This window comes from Ptychodera flava, chromosome 18 (assembly GCF_041260155.1).
Source record: "Ptychodera flava strain L36383 chromosome 18, AS_Pfla_20210202, whole genome shotgun sequence".
NCBI classification, from domain to species: domain Eukaryota; kingdom Metazoa; phylum Hemichordata; class Enteropneusta; family Ptychoderidae; genus Ptychodera; species Ptychodera flava.
Window position 1 is genome coordinate 28379286 of NC_091945.1, and position 22073 is coordinate 28401358.

At 37.7% G+C, this 22073-nt stretch overlaps 1 protein-coding gene across 1 annotated transcript in view; it reads right to left on the reverse strand.

The window, feature by feature from the left end:
- Nucleotides 1-21753, reverse strand: part of LOC139117697 (atrial natriuretic peptide receptor 1-like) — a 74971-nt gene extending 53218 nt beyond the window's left edge. Inside the window, exon 1 of the mRNA XM_070680942.1 lies at nucleotides 20559-21753. Within this exon, the coding sequence (XP_070537043.1) occupies nucleotides 20559-21252 (694 nt within the window). The 5' untranslated portion in view covers nucleotides 21253-21753. The remainder of the gene's footprint in view (nucleotides 1-20558) is intronic.
- Between the last annotated feature and the right edge of the window lie 320 nt (nucleotides 21754-22073).

Genomic DNA, 22073 nt, shown 5'->3' on the forward strand with positions numbered 1-22073 from the left:
ATATCAGTTGTATTTTATAAAACTAGTGTTCTTGCACTTCTCACTGAATTATATTGAAACATATAGTTTTAAGCTTACTAACACAATACATTGTTTACAATATGCTGCGTTCTTTATAGAACTGCCATGTGCAATACTGTCCTAATTAAGCAGTTGCGAGCATTAACACGACATATTATACAAATAAAGGATATGACTTTGTTTACAGATTTAACTGCACGTATATAAATTTGATTTTAGCAGATAAAATACTTTCTATGTGAAAGAAGAAAAACATACAAATTACACCAAATGTCACAGCCAATTGGCCTTTTATTTACTGACATAAATTGACAGACAGACAGACAGACAGACAGACAGACAGACAGACAGACAGACTGACAGACTGACAGAGGTACATGTACAGATTTTAAAATGGACTGCAGACAACAAAATAACGGACAGACAAATGGTGTAAGAAGTATATGACAGACAACATTCAAAATTTTCACTTCTGTGAAGGCCATATTAAACTTTATAGATGAACGTTTCAGATCGTATTATCGTCCTGCCAATGAGAATACCTTTTTACACATCCAATAAGATTTTTCTGTCGTAACCACTGTGTCGGAAGCAAGTCAATATATCATGTACGATCACGATCGGTCAATTAAAGTCCTGGTTATTGTGTTGATATATCGTGATATATCGGTAGTCAGTGTAATAAATCATCCTTCGGTGGCCATAAATAGCCATTGTGAAATTTCAGCAAGCTAAACATGGACACAATCAAGTATTCTCTCTCTCACTCTCTCTCTCTCTCTCTCTCTCTCTCTCTCTCTCTCTCTCTCTCTCTCTCTCTCTCTCTCTCTCTCTCTCTCTCTCTCTCTCTCTCTCTCTCTCACACACACACACACTCACACAAAGTAATTTTATGCAAGTGTTTTATCTAAGTGATATTGTATGTATGTATGTATGTATGTATGTATGTATGTATGTATGTATGTATGTATGTATCTATGTATCTATCTATCTATCTATCTATCTATCTATCTATCTATCTATCTATCTATCTATCTATCTATCTACCTCTCTAATATGTATGTATCTATGTATGTATCTATGTATGTATCTATCTTTTTATTTATATATCTATCTATCTATCTATCTATCTGTCTATCTATCTATCTATCTATCTATCTATCTATCTATCTATCTATCTATCTATCTATCTATCTATCTATCTATCTATCTATCTATCTATCTATCTATCTATCTATCTATCTATCTATGTTAGTTATATCAAAGCCGTCCCTTTAAAGTGCATAATTTAGCTAACATTGTTAAATAGATGAAATTGGAAAGCATTACTTTTTTGTACTTGGAGTGACTGCAATCGGACGAACACAAACCTTTAAGAAAAATAGCTGGTTCACCGTACTTTCGTTGCTATCCTACTTCCTTCATTTACCGAGGCGATGATCTTGGAGAGAAATGTACACATCAAAACACAGACGTTTGGAACGCCAGAATAGTAACGCTTGACCTTTAAATCTATGTTGATGTTCGAATGTATCCACAATCTGCCGTAAGAAATCGGGCCCTTTTGGATGGACGTCATTGTATCAACTAGATCCTTGCGTTCTCTGTCCAATCCGTACGCATAACTGTTCACTCACATGTAGGAGGATGTCAAGCTACAAAACAATCATTTAGGGGAGGGGACTGTCTTGTAAGAAGAAACCGAACACTGCAAGTTATTCCATCTGGCGCAAGCAATTTGTTGATATATGAACATAGTGACGGTAGTTCATTCGGAGTGGTTTGTTATTCTATTTATATAAACCAACATCAGAGAGATATTCACTGCTATCATTTTCTACTAGATAAAGACTGCGTGAAAGTATACGTAAGCAAACGAAGAGAGTTTTTTTTAGTACTTTTTCGTTTTATATGAGCGGCTATAATTGATTCGTTGAGACGAAATTGAACTTGCTGATGATTAAAATGAAAGTCAAGAATAAAGGTACATCATGCGTTGTTTACACACTGTATGACTTTTTGATTTTGTCTGTCAGATATTTTCTACGCAATGTATATACAATGTACATAAATTGGTATTTAAATGGTGTTCCAGCCAAAGAGACGTATTTAAGATTGCTAAAGTCGCAAAAACTTCTGAAAATATCATGTAGATTGCACACACTATACCCTTTTATGTAGTATAATAGTATAAGTATTTATTTATGCACATTTAATTATGAGATCGACCTTTGCCCTGTTTAACATTTTGACGACTGTAGACGTCCCGAGTTCATTCTGATCTATTATTCAAGAGCCCCTGAGCTGAGCTTTATATCCGCGAGGTGGTCTCCTCGGAATACAAGGTTTGAATTTGAATATATATTTACTGAGAGCTATATTAACGTACTTGAAGCTTACATGTTTCCTTTTTCAAAGTTACAGGTAAAGTTTTATAACAGACACACTGTGATTTCTTGATCAACAAAGACTTGACTGGGAACACTTCATAAGCAGGTAGGAGCATTATGTCAGCAGCTCGGGCAGACAGAATGTCAACTGAGATATATAAATCCAATCATTCCGATCTCGAATTTTATCGTATAACGATTTCATACTGGTGCGCATTCCTTGTCCTGCTGCTAACTTTCGTTTGAAGCCTCGAATGTCAACACCGTTTCTAACATTCAGAAATTCCAAGCATGAACTAGGGTTAATCATCTTATGATGTAGTTCTACCGTTGATGATCGACGTCCGAGCTGAGGGTAGCTATACAAAAAGATCAAGGACGGTCATTGGTGACACTTTGATATCCAACGTAAAGATCGAATATCAAATAAATTATCAGTAAACGGTGATACTACAATAACACAAATTTTGTATTCCATATCGATTTCAAAGTTTTGCTTGATCACTTGGATAATTACGTTCAGTTCGGATATTAATACTTTGCTCTTGTTGCGTCATATTTAGAGGTTATCACCCAATATTGCCTGTTCCTGTGTCGTATCAGCATGAGTGTCATTTGTGCTGCGTCAGACACGAGACGAAATCGGGTGTCTGACGCAGTACAAATGTCACCAATGCCGATACGACGCAAGGAACAGGCGATAGTGGGTAATAACCGATTTATCATATACCCATGCCCAGAATTTCAATAATACCTAGGAAAAACCTTAAATTTTTAGGCTTTACTTTCTTACGCCTTGCGCATAAATATCGAAATATTTGTGTGGACAGGTTTCATTCATAAACTATACCAATTGCAAGAAGTCAACATCACGCGCGACATCGCTGCGAGGTCTTCATATCTCAATGAACCCCAAGAGGAAAGACACTGGGATTCAAAAATTGTCGTAAAGGTGGGAGGGAACTTTTTAAGATGCAATATGCTGTTACAATTTTAACCGATCAAAAACTTTTCTTTGCTTTAAATCTCTCCTTGATCATCGTACGGCACGGAGATGGGCCGCCATTTTGTTTGTTTACACTGAGAGCTGCCATGTCAACAGGTGTCGCGCGAGCGACATCGCTGTCATGCCACGCGCTCGATATCTGTTCGGAGGTAGACTGTGCCATGCGAACGGCAGAATGTTTGCTGCAGCTTGTCTAAAAAATACAAGAACTTTAACAGAAAAACCAATGGAAAACATTACAAGACTCAACATATTATTTCCGTATTTAGCAACCCGAAACATCAGTCTTCCTCAAAGCCCTTCAAATTTTTACGTCGGCGACATCGCTTCGCAGGCGGTGAGCGGCAGCCATTTTGTTTGTTTACGTTGTTTATCATCAAATCGCAAATGTAGTTCGGGAATACTCCAAAACCGATGACGTTTATCGTGAATATCTCGACGTTTACTGTGAAATATCGCGGCTGATATTCTAAGGTAACTGTCATGGGCATGGGTATACGATAAGGAATGTTATTCAACATTCTGTTATCTAAGCTAATAGTACGAGCACACACAACTCATTATGAGGATGGCATTACGTTTGTTCAGTTCCCATGTATTAGACGAGAAGAACAAATCAAGGCCTTTAGCAAAGGAAAACTTTGATTCATAACACCTGCTCAGAATATGGCAGGTTAAGCTAAACATGACAAACTGTGAGTGTACGACCCACCCTAAAGCAAATAAGTTTAAATTAATTGAAGTAGATTTTTGACCCATATCTGGTGAAGACATTCATCAGAGATTCTGCGTAATGCTGCTTTGAGTCAGGTCATTAACGGATGCCGACGTATTTGATTTCAATCTTTGTTTTGGGTTTCTCGACAGATGTGCACAGGCACAGGGAAATTCTTGATGAAGGGTGGGTAATTGGCAGTCCAACTGGTATAGTTCTTGATTTTCACCTAGCGTATACTTGCATAGTAACTGTCGAGTATGTGGCACCGGTTGAGAATTTAATACATTATAGAACATATAAAAATTATCATTTTCAAATGTTGCGCAGTATTAACGATTGTGTCATCAATTTATTTTATATCCTCAATCGAAACATATGATAAGTTTCAATCCCTTAATATTAAAATGGATTGACTATTTATCAGAAAGTTAATAAGGCACTCAAGAAAACATAATGGTGAAATATAACCTGACGTGGATGGTAAACATTCTCAAGTTTATCTTCCGTAATATAAGAAAGAACTCCAAAGGTAATAAGTATTTTGTAAACTTTTGGCACATTATCGTATGAAGAATTTATAAATGCAAGGTATTTATTGTAATATAGGGATGCATTATTAGGAACATTCCTGTCAAAAAATCCAGCATGGGAGCCTGCATTGATTCAGTTCACAAAGGTCACCCGATCGGCTGCCCTGTGATCCGTGATTCCTGACAGATAGATTTCCAGAAGTGTCAACTCCGGAGGTCTAGTACAAAATGTTCACGAACTGATGTGCAATGACCAACGAACTATATGAGGATGTTTGTCTGCAAAATCTTCAGCTGATGTAAGAGGTATCTCTATTCACCCTGCGCTCTGAAGTTTCGTTGATCAAGTTAATTTTCCTCTATGACCGCACATGTTATACGAGACTTATGTTTGAAATGAATGAACGTGAAGATGTGTACCAGCTGTTGGGAGCTACAGATGTGTTTTGCGAAAGATTTGTTTGGTTTGAAAAAAACAGGGTTATGGATAGTTAAAAATCATGTCGAAATGCCTTGTATTTAATTTGTCAATAGATTATTTCGCAAAATGCATTGTTTGCAAGGCTAATGCCTTGTCTTAGTTTGAAGATAGTCTACTACGTTGAATAAGAAAATGTTCCTGTTGTAAAAGACAAAATATGATTAAAGATTAACACTACAATTGTATGCAATAGTATTCTTTCAAAAGTATCGGAAAACAGATTATACGTACATGAGATAATTATCGATAGAAGAAAAGAACAAACCAAGAGTTGTAGAATTTTACAAAACCACTCCCTCCACATGAGCCGAAACATACATTGTACCAAACTTTCTGATTTTTATTTATGATGCAGATGAAAAATTTGCAAGAACCAGACATTTGTATTCCGTAACAATATGTAACTTGTATACGGCGATTTCAGACATCATTTCCACAAATTTCAATGAGTTAAAAGACCTCCTTGTTTATTGTTACACATTATGACCCCGTTTTCATAACCAAGTAAAAATGTTTGCTAACGGCAAAACATTCGAAAGTAATATGTCATTCTCGTGGACATGCGCAAAATGTTGCATATCCACATGGAAAAGGCTTTTGAAAATTTACCTCCTGACGTCGTCCACTGCAATGTCAGTGCTTCCTTGTCTGGCAATGGGGGCTGTTCATCAGTTTTCTAATGATATTAACGACATGATAACAAGCTGAGTAGTCGAAAACTTGACGCTCGTTTTCGTAACTCATGCAATCAAAACATGCATGCCTTTATCAATAGCCGAGTCTTGCAGTTTTCAATACAGACGTATCCAGGCCTCGTCGAGATGTTATCGGCCTCCTCAAATCAGAAAGGACATTCAATGTGTTTGGCACGCATACGTATTCATATTATCAATATGTGTTTGTCTGTTAATCGGAAAGTAAAATCTTCCCTCCCGGTATGTTAAAAGAACATACCGTGAACGCAAATATCACAGAACGTTTAAGACGCAGACATGACATCACTCTTAAATTATGTAAATATTAAAATATGTATGATGCTTTGTCAAACATGCCCAGTCTTTGATATTTTCAATGATATGTGGCGCCCTGTTTTATAAAACCTATTTAAACATCCTGTCTACATATATGTCTGTTTAAATATCTTCTAATTCATTATCATGTCTATTTGCAAATTTTGTTTAATGTTTGTCCATAGAGCCATTTACGCACATGTCTGCTCAAAACAAGCTCTAGGTCTCCAGAACGTGACGTTTTGCTGCATATCGCGGGTCGTAGCTGGCTCCTTAACATTGTTGTTGCGCAGGGCTATGTCAGAACATGAACTTCGCTGGGCCTTCACGTGTCATGGCCTGTGGGATAGGCTACAGTTGTTCGCGAAACGTTCATGCTGGAAACCAGGGACAATCCTTTTCATTTCAGAAACACAAGACTATAAGAACACACACAACAGAAGTGCTCTGATATGTATGACAATAAAAAAACCCACTGACATTCGCAAATGTTGCCTATACTTCGCCTTTCCTGCGATATTCTGCCCAAATATGCGGACTCATATGACGTCATATCATGGTGTTGTGCTCAGGACCGATCCTAATGAACTCGAATGGCATTAGCTGCATAACACTGGCAATAATAACTGCCAAGAGGCTCCAAAGCGTTGCCAGTGAATGTCATTCGAATTCTGTGATATCAGGTATCCTATAAAACCGAACGTGAGCTAGCTAGGTGTAAGATTGTACCGTCCTATATTTGTATAAGATACATCTTCGATCGATTAAGGCAATATTTCTGCCACTTGAGAATCCTTAATGGGGACCTCTGAAGTGCTTTGCTGCCATCATGCTCGCTTTAGTATGCAACCTACTATATTCTGTCTGATTTTATTCGGATATTCCTGCGCATCTGACTTGAAATATTGCATGGAATACTATGAAGACAAGGTATACGTGACATAGCTATGGTCGAAGTTTGAACCATGAGTCTCTGTGTCAAACCAATTCAATGAGGCAATGAAATGCAACATATTCTAACGCCAACAATGATATAATTATTTGCTTCCTTCAACACGATTCCGAAAATAATCGCTCAAGAACTTTGTTTTTTTATTTTCCCTTGTATTCCCTCTTTTTCTGTTATTTTCAAAAACAAAAAACAGCTACATAAGGTTTGGGGCATTAAATCGGAACAGTGTAAACATGGATACATTTTATTGGTTACTGCATGGCAAACATCACTTGTTGAAACACTGGCAAATATGGCATTATATGTATCACAACGGTTGTATTTGTTACCGACTCTGTGTCGACGATACGGTATCACGTCGAAAGCCAAGCATGTACAACTGTTACCTCATGACTCATTCATGATGCATCGCTTTTTCACATTACCGTACAGTGTGACAGAAAGGCGATCAACGAGCAAAGTTATTGAGTGGCCGTGTGCCTTCTTTCATGGCTAACGATTTTTCTCGTGTACTGCAGGGAGGATAATCCTGAATTGCTAAACTTAGACTAATTGAAAGTACATGGAATCCATTGGTTCGATATGTGATATGTTTCTAGTGGAAATAGTGGAGTTAAAGATAGCTTCTAAATTTGGCTAAAATGTTTTAAAAAAATCTTGTCAAACCTAGACAAAATAAAATATGCACATAGTGAAATGATCTTTCAGGTATCATTACAATAATATTGTACTAATTCGTACAGTCTTTTCATGTCGAATTGAAGTGATGTGATGTGAAGGAAATATAGGACTTATTCTGATGTAGAAGACAAAAGAAGATTTCCACGTGTACCGGTATCCATTTAACTAGAGCTGCTTGTTGCAAGGACTTATTATACGATTATATTGAAGCATCACATTGTACTGGTGAGCTCGTTTTCCAAGGAACACGCACCATGGTATATCATTAAAGCATGCATGTGTCATTAACCATTGTGACAATGTCGTCAGCTTCTAAGCCATTCATACTTTCTAAGTGAGAACCAAGAAAGCATACAAGTCGTTTCTTGGAGTGTCAACATACATTACGTCTGAAGTCACAAGGCCACCAATGTACCCAATTCCCGTGTGAAACACGGACTGTAAGTGTAAAAGGTACCTGAAACGTGAATATTGAGGCATAAGCCGCCAGTCATTCACTGTAAATAAGAGGGACGGGGGAGGGGCGGTCATTAGGCAGCGTCCAACCGTTGACAGCAGGTGTTTTTTATGATGCGAATGTTGATAAAGATAAGGCCAAAGAAGGTGCAATTGTTAAAAGTGGATATTCACGTATGTCATAACGAAAGTTCACATGTTTATTTCGTCTGAAATGCACATGATCATGAAAGACAAGTTCCAGTCGGTGAGAATACAACAAACTGAAAGCGGTTTACAATTTCCTATGTATTTCATCAGATAACATAATCTATTCTTACTCATAACATTAGCAACCATAACATTGGTTTGAATATTTGATACAGACAGACAGACTGACTGACAGACAGACAGACAGACAGACAGACAGACAGACGTACATACAGCATGCATGCATGCATGCATGCATGCATGCATGCATACATACATACATACATACATACATACATACATACATACATACATACATACATACATACATACATACATACATACATACATACATATTATAAACGACTGTGCCTGTGCGAGATCATTTGCTTGTCAGCTCAAGAACTAGCGTTATTTATTGCCCGGGAGAAGAGGCTCTATTCCTAATAGAAGCGAATCTGTCAATGGATTGAACCCTCTCGACAAAGGATTGCTTAAAATAAATCAAGCTTTAACTAAACTAATTTCTTCATCGAGTGACATGAGCTCTACGAGGATACCATTGATTACATTTATTTCAACCAGACGTGTGTGCAAGAGAAAGGCAAAGCTTCGTCTCCTTTTTCATTTCGAATGCATGACCAACCCAACTGACTCAATTTTAAGTCTTTGATTTTATTACCAGTTAATTATCTTGTTCAAGGTTTCAGAAAGCGAGAGCTAGACATGTACGAAAGTCTTTTGTTTTCGAGCTACCGTCGACTTACGGGTTACGTTAGAGGAGGTAGTACTGAGAGCACAACCGAATGATTTGTGCAGTGTCTGACGAAACAAATATGGATATATATCATAGAAAAATTCTAGTTTCCTGGAGCGCGGCGGCGTCTGAAAACTGTGTTTCCTCCCTGTTCTGAATTGCGCATATGATTGTAATCAGCTAATTCGTACGTGACCTTTTGCCGTGTTGGGGTTTTGTTTTTAATTTTTGTAAGATGAAATCATTGTGCAGGTTCCAGTATTCTTGGTATTTTATCGATCGATCTTGAAATGTAATCCTAGTTCATCATGCGCGCTGTCATTGCAAACGCTCACTTTGTCGGTTTCATTCACATTTGGTTTCAGTAGTGCCACTTGACACCAATTGGCAGGCAAATAGGCTGATTTTCACAAGCAAATTGGCCTGATACGAGCCAACCGCGATATCTAGAGAGCAGTGTGAACGCCCTGATTTTAAGCCAGTGTGGTAAGCAGAACCAAATCTAGCTTGGAAAGATGCCAACACTGAGATCCAGGTAGTTGAGTCTTAGGATATTTGCACGTTGCTAAAAATACTAATCAGTGAAACTTAAATACAGATATCAGTTGAATATGCTTTTACATTGTCTAAAAGAAATCATATTTCGATAATACTTTGGCTCGATTCACGGCTAAATCATAGTTATAAAATTAAAGTATAAAATCTGTCAAAAAGTAGCTAACTAACGAACCATACTTTGATATTTGATACATCTCTTAATCATGATTTAAAGTGTGTTATATGTATATATATATATATATATATATATATATATATATATATATATATATATATATATATATATACTGTTACAACAACACAACCAACATACTATATCCTGCTGATGTGAAGCTTTGAATAAGCTATTTCTCTGATTGGTCCATTGTCACTATTCACAGCGACTTAGGGAGTCTATTTGTATTGTTTTAATTATATTGGTAAGATTTAGCTATCCAATTGGATAACAGCTTATTCAATGCTGCACATTAGCCCACTATATCTTACCATTCCAAAATCAATCAATGTATAAAATCTGGCAAAGATCAGCTGAAAAAAGAACCTCACTTTAATACACTGCTAGCTGGGGTTTCAACTCTTTACAGTGGACACGTTGCCTAGCAACATGAACACTCGATCATGGATGAATGTGACTAGTTAGCTCAGCTTAACAGATCTGTGGATTATTTGTACATTCAGTCAGTCTAAAGGTTATTTTATGCTTAGACCCTTTTCGTGTAAATCGTTTGAAGTCATTGCTGTACGTGTTTTCCCAACATGTAAATGTTAATCGACAGCCTGCGCTAAGATTTAATATCAAGAGATGTTTCCCATTAACTCGCTTTTACATGAGAGTGTTTATATACAATACAGTGACACGAATATATTGTCTCGAATCGAATGAAGTAAAATTAATTTCGTGCAAAGCGTAAATATTTACTGACAATCTATTATATGACAACACAAAGGAAAGAGATTGTGCTGTCTATATGTTATTTCTAATGTTAAATGTCATTTTAAAAATAGCTTTTAGCTTTCATTCGCTTCTTTAAGTTAGCAAATGCTTGAATAAACCTATGGTTCCCATATGCATCACAAACTGCTGTCTTCGCAAAATAAAGTCGAATTGAAGGTTGACATCAGTATTGAATAGTATAAAAATATTGACGGGTCATGAATAAAGCAGCATACGTTTGTCAACCTGGGGCCTAACAGTCGAAGCGAAACAGTTTGTTTAACGGGGCCATAAGCCTCGTCACTAGTCTTTATATGGATTTCATCAATGCAGTTGAGGTTGAGGAGAAATGGGTCCGAATGACCTGATGAATTCAATAGAGCCATAGTTGTCTGTTTATAACGTGGTCGTTACTGCATTTCTGTTTGTCTACTCGTGCTTAGTCAAATCCCGCCCAAAAAGCAATTTCTGCAGTTCAACGTTTGCAGAATGAGAATCGCGAGTGCATTTTCAAAAATACTGTTTTTTTTCGTATTGGGCAAAATTTATGGCTAGAAGCTGTAATTTACCGCATTCTTCTGAACAAAACATCGACGCTGGCTGTATGGTTACAGATAGAGATTTATCTTATCAAGATGAAACAAATGGCATATCTCTGTCTCTGTCTACCTGTCTATCTACTGTATGTGTCTTCCTCTCTGAATCCTTGCTCCATCCCTCCTTTCTCTCCTCCCAGCCATGATCATGGTATTGATAAAGATTTTTATTGTTACGAGCAAAAGAAGTTTTCTAACCCTGGTCTATAATTTCTTACACAGTGCGAGGTTTCCTTAAATCCAAACTGTGTCAAATAAATTTGAAATTTGTTTTATGGAGCTGTTTATAATGATTTCTCATGGTAACCTGTTTTCATAGATGAGTGCAACATCTATCAAACAATAACATCAATTGTGGGTTGGATACGTTGTCAAAGCATCCGAAAGCCATCCTGACTGCGAGTGGTCTATTCTTTTGAGAACTGCTGACAAGGTTACGACCAGTCAAGGCAAACTAACATGGATAGAGGTGATGAAACAAGATGGTCAATTGAAATCTTAGAATACTTACAGATGGCGACACTAGGGACAAGGGTCAGATTCGACACGTGTCGTTTTCCATTCGAAAATACACATTTCCATGATAACTTCTGCCCCGAAACAGATCTAGAGGCTCTGTAATCTTGAACCCTTTTTTATATTTTAAAAGACCTATATATAGAATATGGCCCCTATATTTACTGAAAAGCCTCATGTAACACAGCCAGTTTTAACTAATGAAACATCATATCGGAGATAACAAGGATCAATCAATGGACTGCTAGATCCACTGGATAAAGTGAATTGATAACACATTTGTTACACCTAATGTTATGATTAATTAAAACCAATTGTTGATCGATTGCATTACTTTTGACACGATAGCCTCAATGAACTTAAATAGTATTCAAGATATTCATGTCATTATACTCGCTTGACTTTTGGACTTAATTTAAGTTGTTTGCCAGTCCTGAGCAAAATACGCTGTGTTACTTGCAGCGTCACCTTAGACACATATACATATACATCACATTTCTTTTAATAAATAATTGTCAAAAGTTACTATTAGTTCGGGTCATATCTATTGCACCTTACGCGATAAATTCTTATTATTTTGATACTTTGCGCGGTGATCTATCCATGAAACGATTGTTGCTGTTACCCTGAATTTATCGCTAATGTAGAAAAAATGTATCACCGATATATCTTTAAGGTGTGTATAGCTTTTATCGATATAAAATGTTGATAAATTGCAGCAACAGCCCACACGCAGAAAACAAATTCTTAGCAAATAACTATTTGATTGGTGCCAGAGCTTTAGATATTAGATGTCACCGTTTGACCGGATATTACAGAAGAGTGAGGAAGGCATTTAACACAAATACAGTGTCACTATCAGTTTCTATGTAATTCCGCATATGATATCTTTAACATGCACAACTGTGTGTTTTTAAAGATTAGTTACTATACACAAGCTTTAATTCAAGACCCTGACCAAACGTCTCAGAATACTCGTCTCTGCTACGTGCAGGTCAGAAAAGGGAAAAAACAGGGTAGTATCAGTTTCTATGTAATTCCGCATATGATATCTTTAACATGCACAACTGTGTGTTTTTTAAAGATTAGTTACTATACACAAGCTTTAATTCAAGACCCTGACCAAACGTCTCAGAATACTCGTCTCTGCTATGTGCAGGTCAGAAAAAGGGAAAAACAGGGTAGTTGCCAAAAAAACCACCTAGATTTTTGTATATTCTTGTGAAATGAAACTGCTAATAATATGGATAATACGATAAAATGTGTCTAAGGTGACGCTGCAAGTAACACAGGGTATTTTGCTCAGGACTGGCAAACAACTTAAATTAAGTCCAAAAGTCAAGCGAATATAATGACATGAATATCTTGAGTACTATTTACGTTCAGTGAAACTATCGTGTCAAAAGTAATGAAATCGATCAACAATTGGTTTTAATTAATCATAACATTAGGTGTAACAAATGTTTTATCAATTCACTTTATCCAGTGGATCTAGCAGTCCATTGATTGATCCTTGTTATCTTCGATATGATGTTTCATTAGTTAAAACTGGCTGTTGTCACATGTGTATTGTCAGCCTATACAACTTGCTAGTGCTACATGAGGCTTTTCAGTAAATATAGGGGCCATATTCTATATATAGGTCTTTTAAAATATAAAAAAGGGTTCAAGATTACAGAGCCTCTAGATCTGTTTCGGGGCAGAAGTTATCATGGAAATGTGTATTTTCGAACGGAAAACGCAGCGGTGTTTGGGCCATGGCGTATCGATCGCACTCGGGTCAAGGGTCATCACCGCAAAACTGTGGCGATGACCCTTGACCCGAGCGCGATCGATATGCCACACACCGCTGCGTAATCACAGCTAACACATGTCTTTTAGTAATCACAATCGCATATAAAACATTAGTTAAACATCGCAGAGTGTACACTCTATTGTTTCAGCATATGAGAGTTGGCCTTTCTTTTACTTTTCATCAGTTGATGACAAGAAGAAGCCAATATTTTGTAACAATATCGAAAAGAGGCACTGTATACCAAAGTCACCCCTTTTCCTTAACCTAATAAGGCCACCTTGTCTTTCATTTAAAGTCTCATGTCGCCATATTACCTATTGTTGCATTATTTTCAGGATGTGAAAAGTTGGATTTACCTGGTAATCGAAGAGTTATTACAGAAGCTGATGGTGCAGAAATTGAAGAAGATGAGTGTAGAGGTAGCTGTCTGGAAACAAGCTTGAAAACCTCAGTTCATCTCTAATGTAGATTTAAACTTCCGAGGGTCAGTAACTGAATTTTGATAAGTTTCTGTATTTTTGTTCTGAATTTATCTAAGCTTTGGTAGAACGCTATGATCAACTAAATGTTACTGGAGAATAAGTTTCAAATACGTGTAGTCTCCCTTATCAGATGCAAGAATGGAATGAAGAATTAAAGCAGAATGCGACAGAAAATTCAGAGTGAAAAATGTACACTCTGAATTTCTGAATTTTCTGAAATTTTCACTCTGAATTTTCTGTCGCTTTCTGCTTAAATTCTTCATTGCACCCTTGCATCTGATGAGGGAGACGTCACGTCATTGAAGGCTTAAGCTCCAGTAACATTTAATTGATGATAGCCTGCTACTAAATCTTAGATCATTTTGTATTGTAGATCAACACGTCTTTTGTTCTCGATTTGTTACTGTTTTTTAGCTTTGCTTTTAGCGACGCAGAGCTTATCTAATAGGTGAATGTGAGGCATCGTCCTCAATTTTTTACATCCCAAGCTTTACCTTCAAAACGGCCAGTACGATTCCTTTAATATTTGGAGTACAAGTTCCCAGAGATTACCCTAATCATATGTTCAAGTTATGGTGAAATACGCAAATTTGTATTTTTGAGGCGAATTTTGATATTTTTGGAAAAAATCTTCTTCTCTCTCTTACTGGTGGTTCGACGTCTTCAATATTTAGTAAACATGTCCCTAAGAATGAATGAATTTTTGAACACATTTCATGTGCAACGTGTGTTCAGATATGGAACACCATGTGTTCAATATTATATATTATAGCCCAAACATGGGACTATGTGCCCGAGGGTAGGTGACCATTTGCCCGACGTAAGGAGGGCAAATTGTCTCCTGCCCCGAGGGTACATAGTCCCTTGTTTGGGCTATAATATTTTTATTACATGCCTCTCTTACACAGTTTTCACTCAAAATATTTACTTTTATTGGTAAATGATAGTCAGATGCTTTAATTTCATTTTAGACGGAAAACCGTTAAAAATGGAACGATTTTCATCATCGAATGGTGCATTGATATATATTTGAACTACTGTTATGCGGTTTATTAATTTTTTCTGCAAAATTTTCCAAAAACCGGATTTTCTATGCAAAACATGAAATTTCAACATTTTTACATCAAAAAGTTGTCAAGTTGAAAATAGTTCCGGTTCACTTTCAGTCCAATGATGACTATGCGGCCCGCGACGTCATCGACGAGTTACCATTGAATCCTATGGAGCGCGTGACGTTCGATATACGAGGCATGTAATAAAGATGTCTGATGAACACATAGTGTTCAAAATCTGCACACGTGGTTCAAACATTGAACGTTGGTTGAAACACGTAGTGTTAAATTTCTGAACGTCTGGACGCGTTCAAAAAGTGTTACAAAAGGCGTTTAATTGGTGTTCTATCCTTGAACACTTAACTTTACAGTGCAGCCTTTGTACATCTGTCTCAAATTCAGCAATTGTTTTCACGTTAGAGTATTTGTAATGTCCCTGATAACGTACGTACAACAGTTCGGGATCAGAGCGTGAGCAGAGCAATTTAACATTCTACACCACCAGGGAAATATTACATAGCGGAAGCTAGACAGAAATGGGGAGTGAAGAGTCCATAAATCGTCATTACTTGTGAAAAGAGATCGATTATTCTATATAGCGATGTTTGTTAGATTATTTGTCATACATCACTTGAGTGCGATGAGAAGATTGGCATTCATGAAAGAAAAGTTCAAAGCGTCAAAATTTAAGCACTTACTTAATAGCACTGGCAAATCTCTACAAGGACAAATTCTGGCGATGGTGATGAAGTGAATTTGTTTACCAGCCGCCATACATATTTCAGCCGTACATTTAAACAGGCCCAGGGCAAAGGAAAAGATAAGGTTAGATATATTTTTCCGGCAAGGGAAATATTGCGATAAGTGTATCCTGGAATGAGACAACTGATAATTATCTAGCGTTTTCATCTCATCGTTTTGTTTCTCACTGTTCGCGTCTTATTCGCTTGAATCCAGCATATTTGATTTCCTTTCCCAAATCCAAAAAAGTGCACGCTTCGAGCATGGCCTGAATAATCAAATACGATATGCTATGCAAAGAGGGAGTATATCTGAAAGGAGACTCACATTTCCTAAGTATAGATGAGAGGTTCCAAGCATAATAGTTGGCTGTGAATACTCAAAAGCTAACTTGGCGGCTTTTCTAGTATCTATCATCTTAGATTCAGAGTCAAAACTTTATTGATACATGTACAAATTCACCCAAAACTGATTTTATACAAATATCACCTGAAGGTGATATACAAGGAAAAACGGCGCTATTAGCAGTTTCAAGTATCGCAAAATGTACCTAAGAGCCGTTGCAAAGCTTAGAACGACACTTATAATCCCATGAGTCAAAACATAAGAATGATTGATAGTAGAAATGAAACTTTGATCGAATATATATTGTTTGCTTCTGCGCACTTATTGCCTTAATCATTGCTAACAGCTTGTTCTCTATCACCTACAGTGAAATGTCCTCTTCCCTTTGTACTATACCGACATAGATTGGCAAAAGATCGCTGTCGTTCATGCTATCATAAGCTTAGTTTGTTAAAGTCGAAATAAATAAATGCATTCAAATTATCTTCATCGTGTAGCGGAATAGTGCAATAATCGTACTTTCAATGTGACCTCGTTTACTAATACGAAATCGAAATGTAATATGAGGACATTATCACTTATAAAAACACAACATCTTATAAACATCAAACTCTATGGCTGCTGGCGAAATTCAAATCCCCCCCCCCCCCCGCAGAAATCTATATCACAGAGGGTTCACAGAGGCCACATGTGTTCTGCGATTTCTAGTCCGAAGTGAATTACGCTTATCAGGAGTTCTACTTTTCAGACGTCCACTAGAAACCTTGTTGTAGATACCACATGGTATCTATAAAATAAAAAAGCTGAACGTAGATCTCTATGTATGTATGTATGTATGTATGTATGTATGTATGTATGTATGTATGTATGTATGTATGTATGTATGTATGTATGTATGTATGTATGTATTATGTATGTATCTATGCATCTATGTATCTATGTATCTATGTATGTATCTATGTATGTATGTATCTATGTATGTATCTATGTATGTATCTATCTATGTGTATCTATGTATCTATATATCTTATCTATGTATGTATCTATGTATGTATAGTATGTATCTATGTATCTATGTATCTATGTGTGTATGTGTGTATGTGTGCATGCATGCATGCATGCATGTATCTATGTATGTATTTATGTATGTATGTATCTATCTATCTCTCTATGTATCTATGTGTGTATCTATTTATTCATGTATTTACTTATGTATCTATTTATCTAAGCATCTATCTATGTATCTATGTGCAGAGCATGTACATGTAGAAACAACGGCTATTTTAGTTTTATTTTAATACCGCACTTAGAAAACAACATTGACAACGACATCTTGCTCAGTCTTAACATACTCTATCCATTACTGTAGGAGAAGAAGCTTGGAATGATAAAACTCCGGAGGGTTTCTTGGGTGCATCTTTCTGGAACAATGGCGGCAGCTGGTGCTGTTGTGTCATCGTAATCTGGAATGTTCGTCAGGTTTAAATGCGCGTAATATCCAGCGAATAATACACACGATGTAATACGTCTTGACATAACGGAAACTGAAGTGTGAATGAAATGATATTTCATCAGGCAAATAATGCTTTGGTGACTTTGCCATATCGGCAGCTGTGACTTTGTGTCTAATTTGACGTTCTGGGAACACAGTCTTATCCCTGTAGTTCCTGAAAATGCGTGCTGCATGGAATCGGAGGTTGGTCAATAAGACGATTTTCAGCGGAACTTTAAATGAATCAAATGTCAAAGATAGGAGATTTAACTACCATATTCGATCATCGTTCAGAACGTGTTTGCTTGACTTTTACAGAGTCTATCCATAGCCTGATTACAATTTCATGTAATGACTATACCTCTATAGACTCAACTCAGGGCGATCTCTGCCGTTGTATTCGACGATAGACAACGTTGATCGGATTGGAAATGCTTATGGTTGATAAAATATGACATTAAGTAGGACATCTTGATAAGGCGGAACGATCTTAAGACATGCATCTCGATGCGATTTATCTGATAAATCTTATTAGCGAATACACTGTCAAAGTCTTGAAGTTATCCCAAGACGTATTTACCGTTGCAGCGAGTACATCCTGCGATAAGGGCCTGTACTGTTCCATTCGCTGCTTTCAACCAGGCCTGTACTTCTAGGACCAGAACATCACGCCTTTTCTCCAGATCAGTTTGAAGTCAAGGTACCAATTTCCTGTTGTGCCAGACTAAATAGAACACCCTGTCTTTCAACAAGTGTTAATGTTGTCGGCATATGCTTAGGAAATTTGTTTTCCCATGTTACTGATAAATCCCTCGCGAATGTGAAGGTTGTCATAAATAACCTCAACAATTATAAAACACAGATAGTGCAAAACAACGGGTTTTTTTCTTATTCCCATCAGAAACCTCTCACTATACGCTAGTGTTTAATCTTTTCCATACGCCCGGAATTGTAGTACAGCTTCCAGTTCAATCCAATCTCACATGAGCCAGATGTGGGGCTCTTCCGGTAATAAAAGGTACTTAAATTGTCACGTGATCCGTGCCAACCTTTACATGAGTTTTGTCACGTGTTTTGAAGTGCTGATTTTCTGTGCGTAGTAGAGTAGGTATAGGTAGGTATGTATGTAGGTATATAGGTAGATATGTAGATAGGTAGGTAGGTAGGTAGGTAGGTAGGTAGGTAGGTAGGTAGGTAGGTAGGTAGGTAGGTAGGTAGGTAGGTAGGTGGGTACGTAGGTACGGATGGCGGTTGAATGAGCCGATGAGTGGATTGAAGGATTCAAAGATGGATGGATGGTTGGATGCCTTTTAGGAAGTAATATAAATTTGCTCAATACGGACAAACAGGAGCTCCTATTGTTTGAATAACAGTTGTTTGTAACTACATATTCGATTAATATTAAGTGAACCTATCAATAAAATTATAATGTAAGAAGGCTATAAGCTTTAATTGATCTTTCGTTCCAATTTTTTCTGAGCTATTTCCTATAATTTAGGAAGACTGACTACGATTGTTGATGTGTGATTGTATTATATCATCGAAGTAAGCGGCTCATTGGTTGATAAATTCGGCTTCTGCCTCTATTGCATAAGTTCATTAGATTCACAAATATGGCAAGTATAACAATAGTACAAAAAAGAATGGGCGAATCAATTCCTTATGTAATGACGTAAATCTTCGGAATGGTAGAGTAAAGTGCAATAAGGACAACGAATTAGAAACAGAATATGACATCATCAACGATAATAACATACTTGTAAACTATTTGGTACAAGAAGCTGTAGTGTAAACCAAGAGGCATGTCGGCGTAGTACCATGACGTATATTTTTTCGACAAAGTCAGTGGCGAAACTAGACAACACTTTCTCGACATCCGAGTAATTGACGGTGTGGAAAACTTAAAGGATGAGTCAAGAGTAAAGAAAATTTGAAGAAAACTGTTTCCATCACATATTTAAAAGGGGACTGAAAAAGAAGATAAGGATTAATTTTCTAGACAAACTGACATGGTAACTATATGTTGGGGGAAATGAGTCTTGTCGGCATCATCAGATAACTGACAATGCAATGCGGTTCGTGATTAAGTGTTGCGTTATAGCGCTCCTTAACATTGACAGATGTCGGTTGTAATTACACGATACTAACGAACTGCCAAAACACCCATTTGTCTTGCCTGTGTTATGTAGCGTGTTTCCCGGGCAATCGACGAGTGTACCCCATCGCACGTGAACCTGACATCGCCGATGTCGATGCAGCCGCCTAGCGGCTTATATTATGCAAAATGCTTGATATATGTTCATTGTATTTAAGTGAATGGACGTATACGGAACACCACGTTAGCAGTATGCGTAATATTTATATCTTTGTATATGGAACATATCAATACGTTGATATACGTAACGCATACCTATGCAGAGCATGGGTCTACGTAAGACACATCTTTGTGGACCAAGCGTACATTAAACTTGTGCATTTTATTTGTAACATATGTCTTATACTCAAAGTACTTGTAAAATACGCAGAATCCATATGTGTCAATATTGTCATATATCAAGCATATGGCCTTGAGTTATGCCTTAAATAGCGGGCATTTATCGAAAAACGGAGATCATTGCTTATGTCAAAAAAACTGAGAATGTCGTCAAAAGACATTCAAATAAAGGTATCTAGATGGTTTACCGTCATATGTTGTCAACGGGTGAAATTTCATCATCGCTGCTGATTGAAAATTAGCAAAGTAATCCAAACATCACCCCGAGACTTTAGTGTTTCTCAACATTGTGCCTTATTTTCGTCATCGTACTAGCCTTCTGTGCACACTCCATACTTACATCCAACAAACCATGTACTTACTGCGAGTGACCAAGGCGACCTCTCGAAGTATGTTCAAGAATTTATCCTCATAGGACGGATCGTGATACGAGTTGTACTCCTTCAACATCAAAGTCACGTTGTTGTCACTGAACGTTTGTTCAAGGCCCTGCGCAGGTTGTCTCAACAGACCATGCATGTCCACTATCATACCTATGCGTTTCCAGCCGAAGTTATGGGCGATAGCAAGGCCAAAACCGCCAAGCTTAACAAAAGGTCCGAAAAGACGCACCATCGTTGTGTAGTCCCATTGCTTGTCCATAAACTTTGTCTCCGAACAAATATCACATATGTAGGCAATGTTCCAATAGGAAGCTAGCTTGCCGACTGGAGTGGCATCTTCTGAGCACCCGGGCCCGATGAACGCACTGTAAACATTGGATTTATATTTATCTACGATGGTGCCGGCCGTACGGGATCCCCAGCACCAGGTCAGCAATTTTTCAAAGGCCAGGGTGTGTCCCGGCAGAAGCGTTGGATCAGCATTCACTTTATCTAGCGCGATATCGAACGCTACGTCGGTCTTATTCACGACATAGGGCCTGTTAGTTAAGATTGTCATCGTCAAATGAACCCGAAACTCCGTCTGCCGGGTCAAACCAATGCAGAAGTACAGCATGACTGCAGTTGCCACGATGACAGAGTTTAATGACGAACTCGCGATAGCTGATGCCATTTTCGCGGTTTTCCGAAAACAGACACCTTCTGTATTTTTGCGGGAAAGATTTTCAAACCGTTGAGAAAAATTATCCGCGTCGCTCTCCTGAAGACTTTGACAGTGTCTTTACAAAAAAGCACTGTGAAGATACCGAATCACTGAATATTCCTCAAGTGAAGAGTTAGGTCATAAGTAGCAGTTCCTAATCGTCCTTTCGTGTGTGGCTTTGATAACGCTGACGCAATTCTTATGGAGACACCTTTTGCACTTTGAAGTGATTCCGACACCAAGCAAAAAGGATTGAAACCCCGAATGCCGTACAGTACCTTATTTTCTTCTCCCACTTTTTTCTCAAAACGCGTCAAGAGCCCAACATTTCGCAGTGTGCGACCAGTTGAATCGGGTCACGCTTCTCGTACGTGTTGCCGCACAGTGACGTGAACGAAACAGTGTCGCCGACGTAACATGTGAACTATCCCCAGTGTGAATACGTACGTCAGCATTCTCGCTCGCTTTTATGGTTTATCACTCCTCTGCTGGGCACTGTAGGTGACTCGCGACGAGCTCAAATCGTGTACGATTACGTAGCAAGGCAGCGTCCAATCATCTCAAGCCTTTAACTGTGGGATAATCCACCCGCGCAAGACCACAGTTAGAACCCACTGTACATGTACAGTCGATTTTGTGCGAATAAATATTCTATTACTGGGAGTCACAATCCCAGTCCAGCGGGAGGTATGTCCGTTTTCCTGACAGCTGAGCTTTCCATGTATCTTCTATACTTACTAAGTATAAATTTCGAGAATTGTTTCAAGAGAAACTAGAAACTATGGTAACAA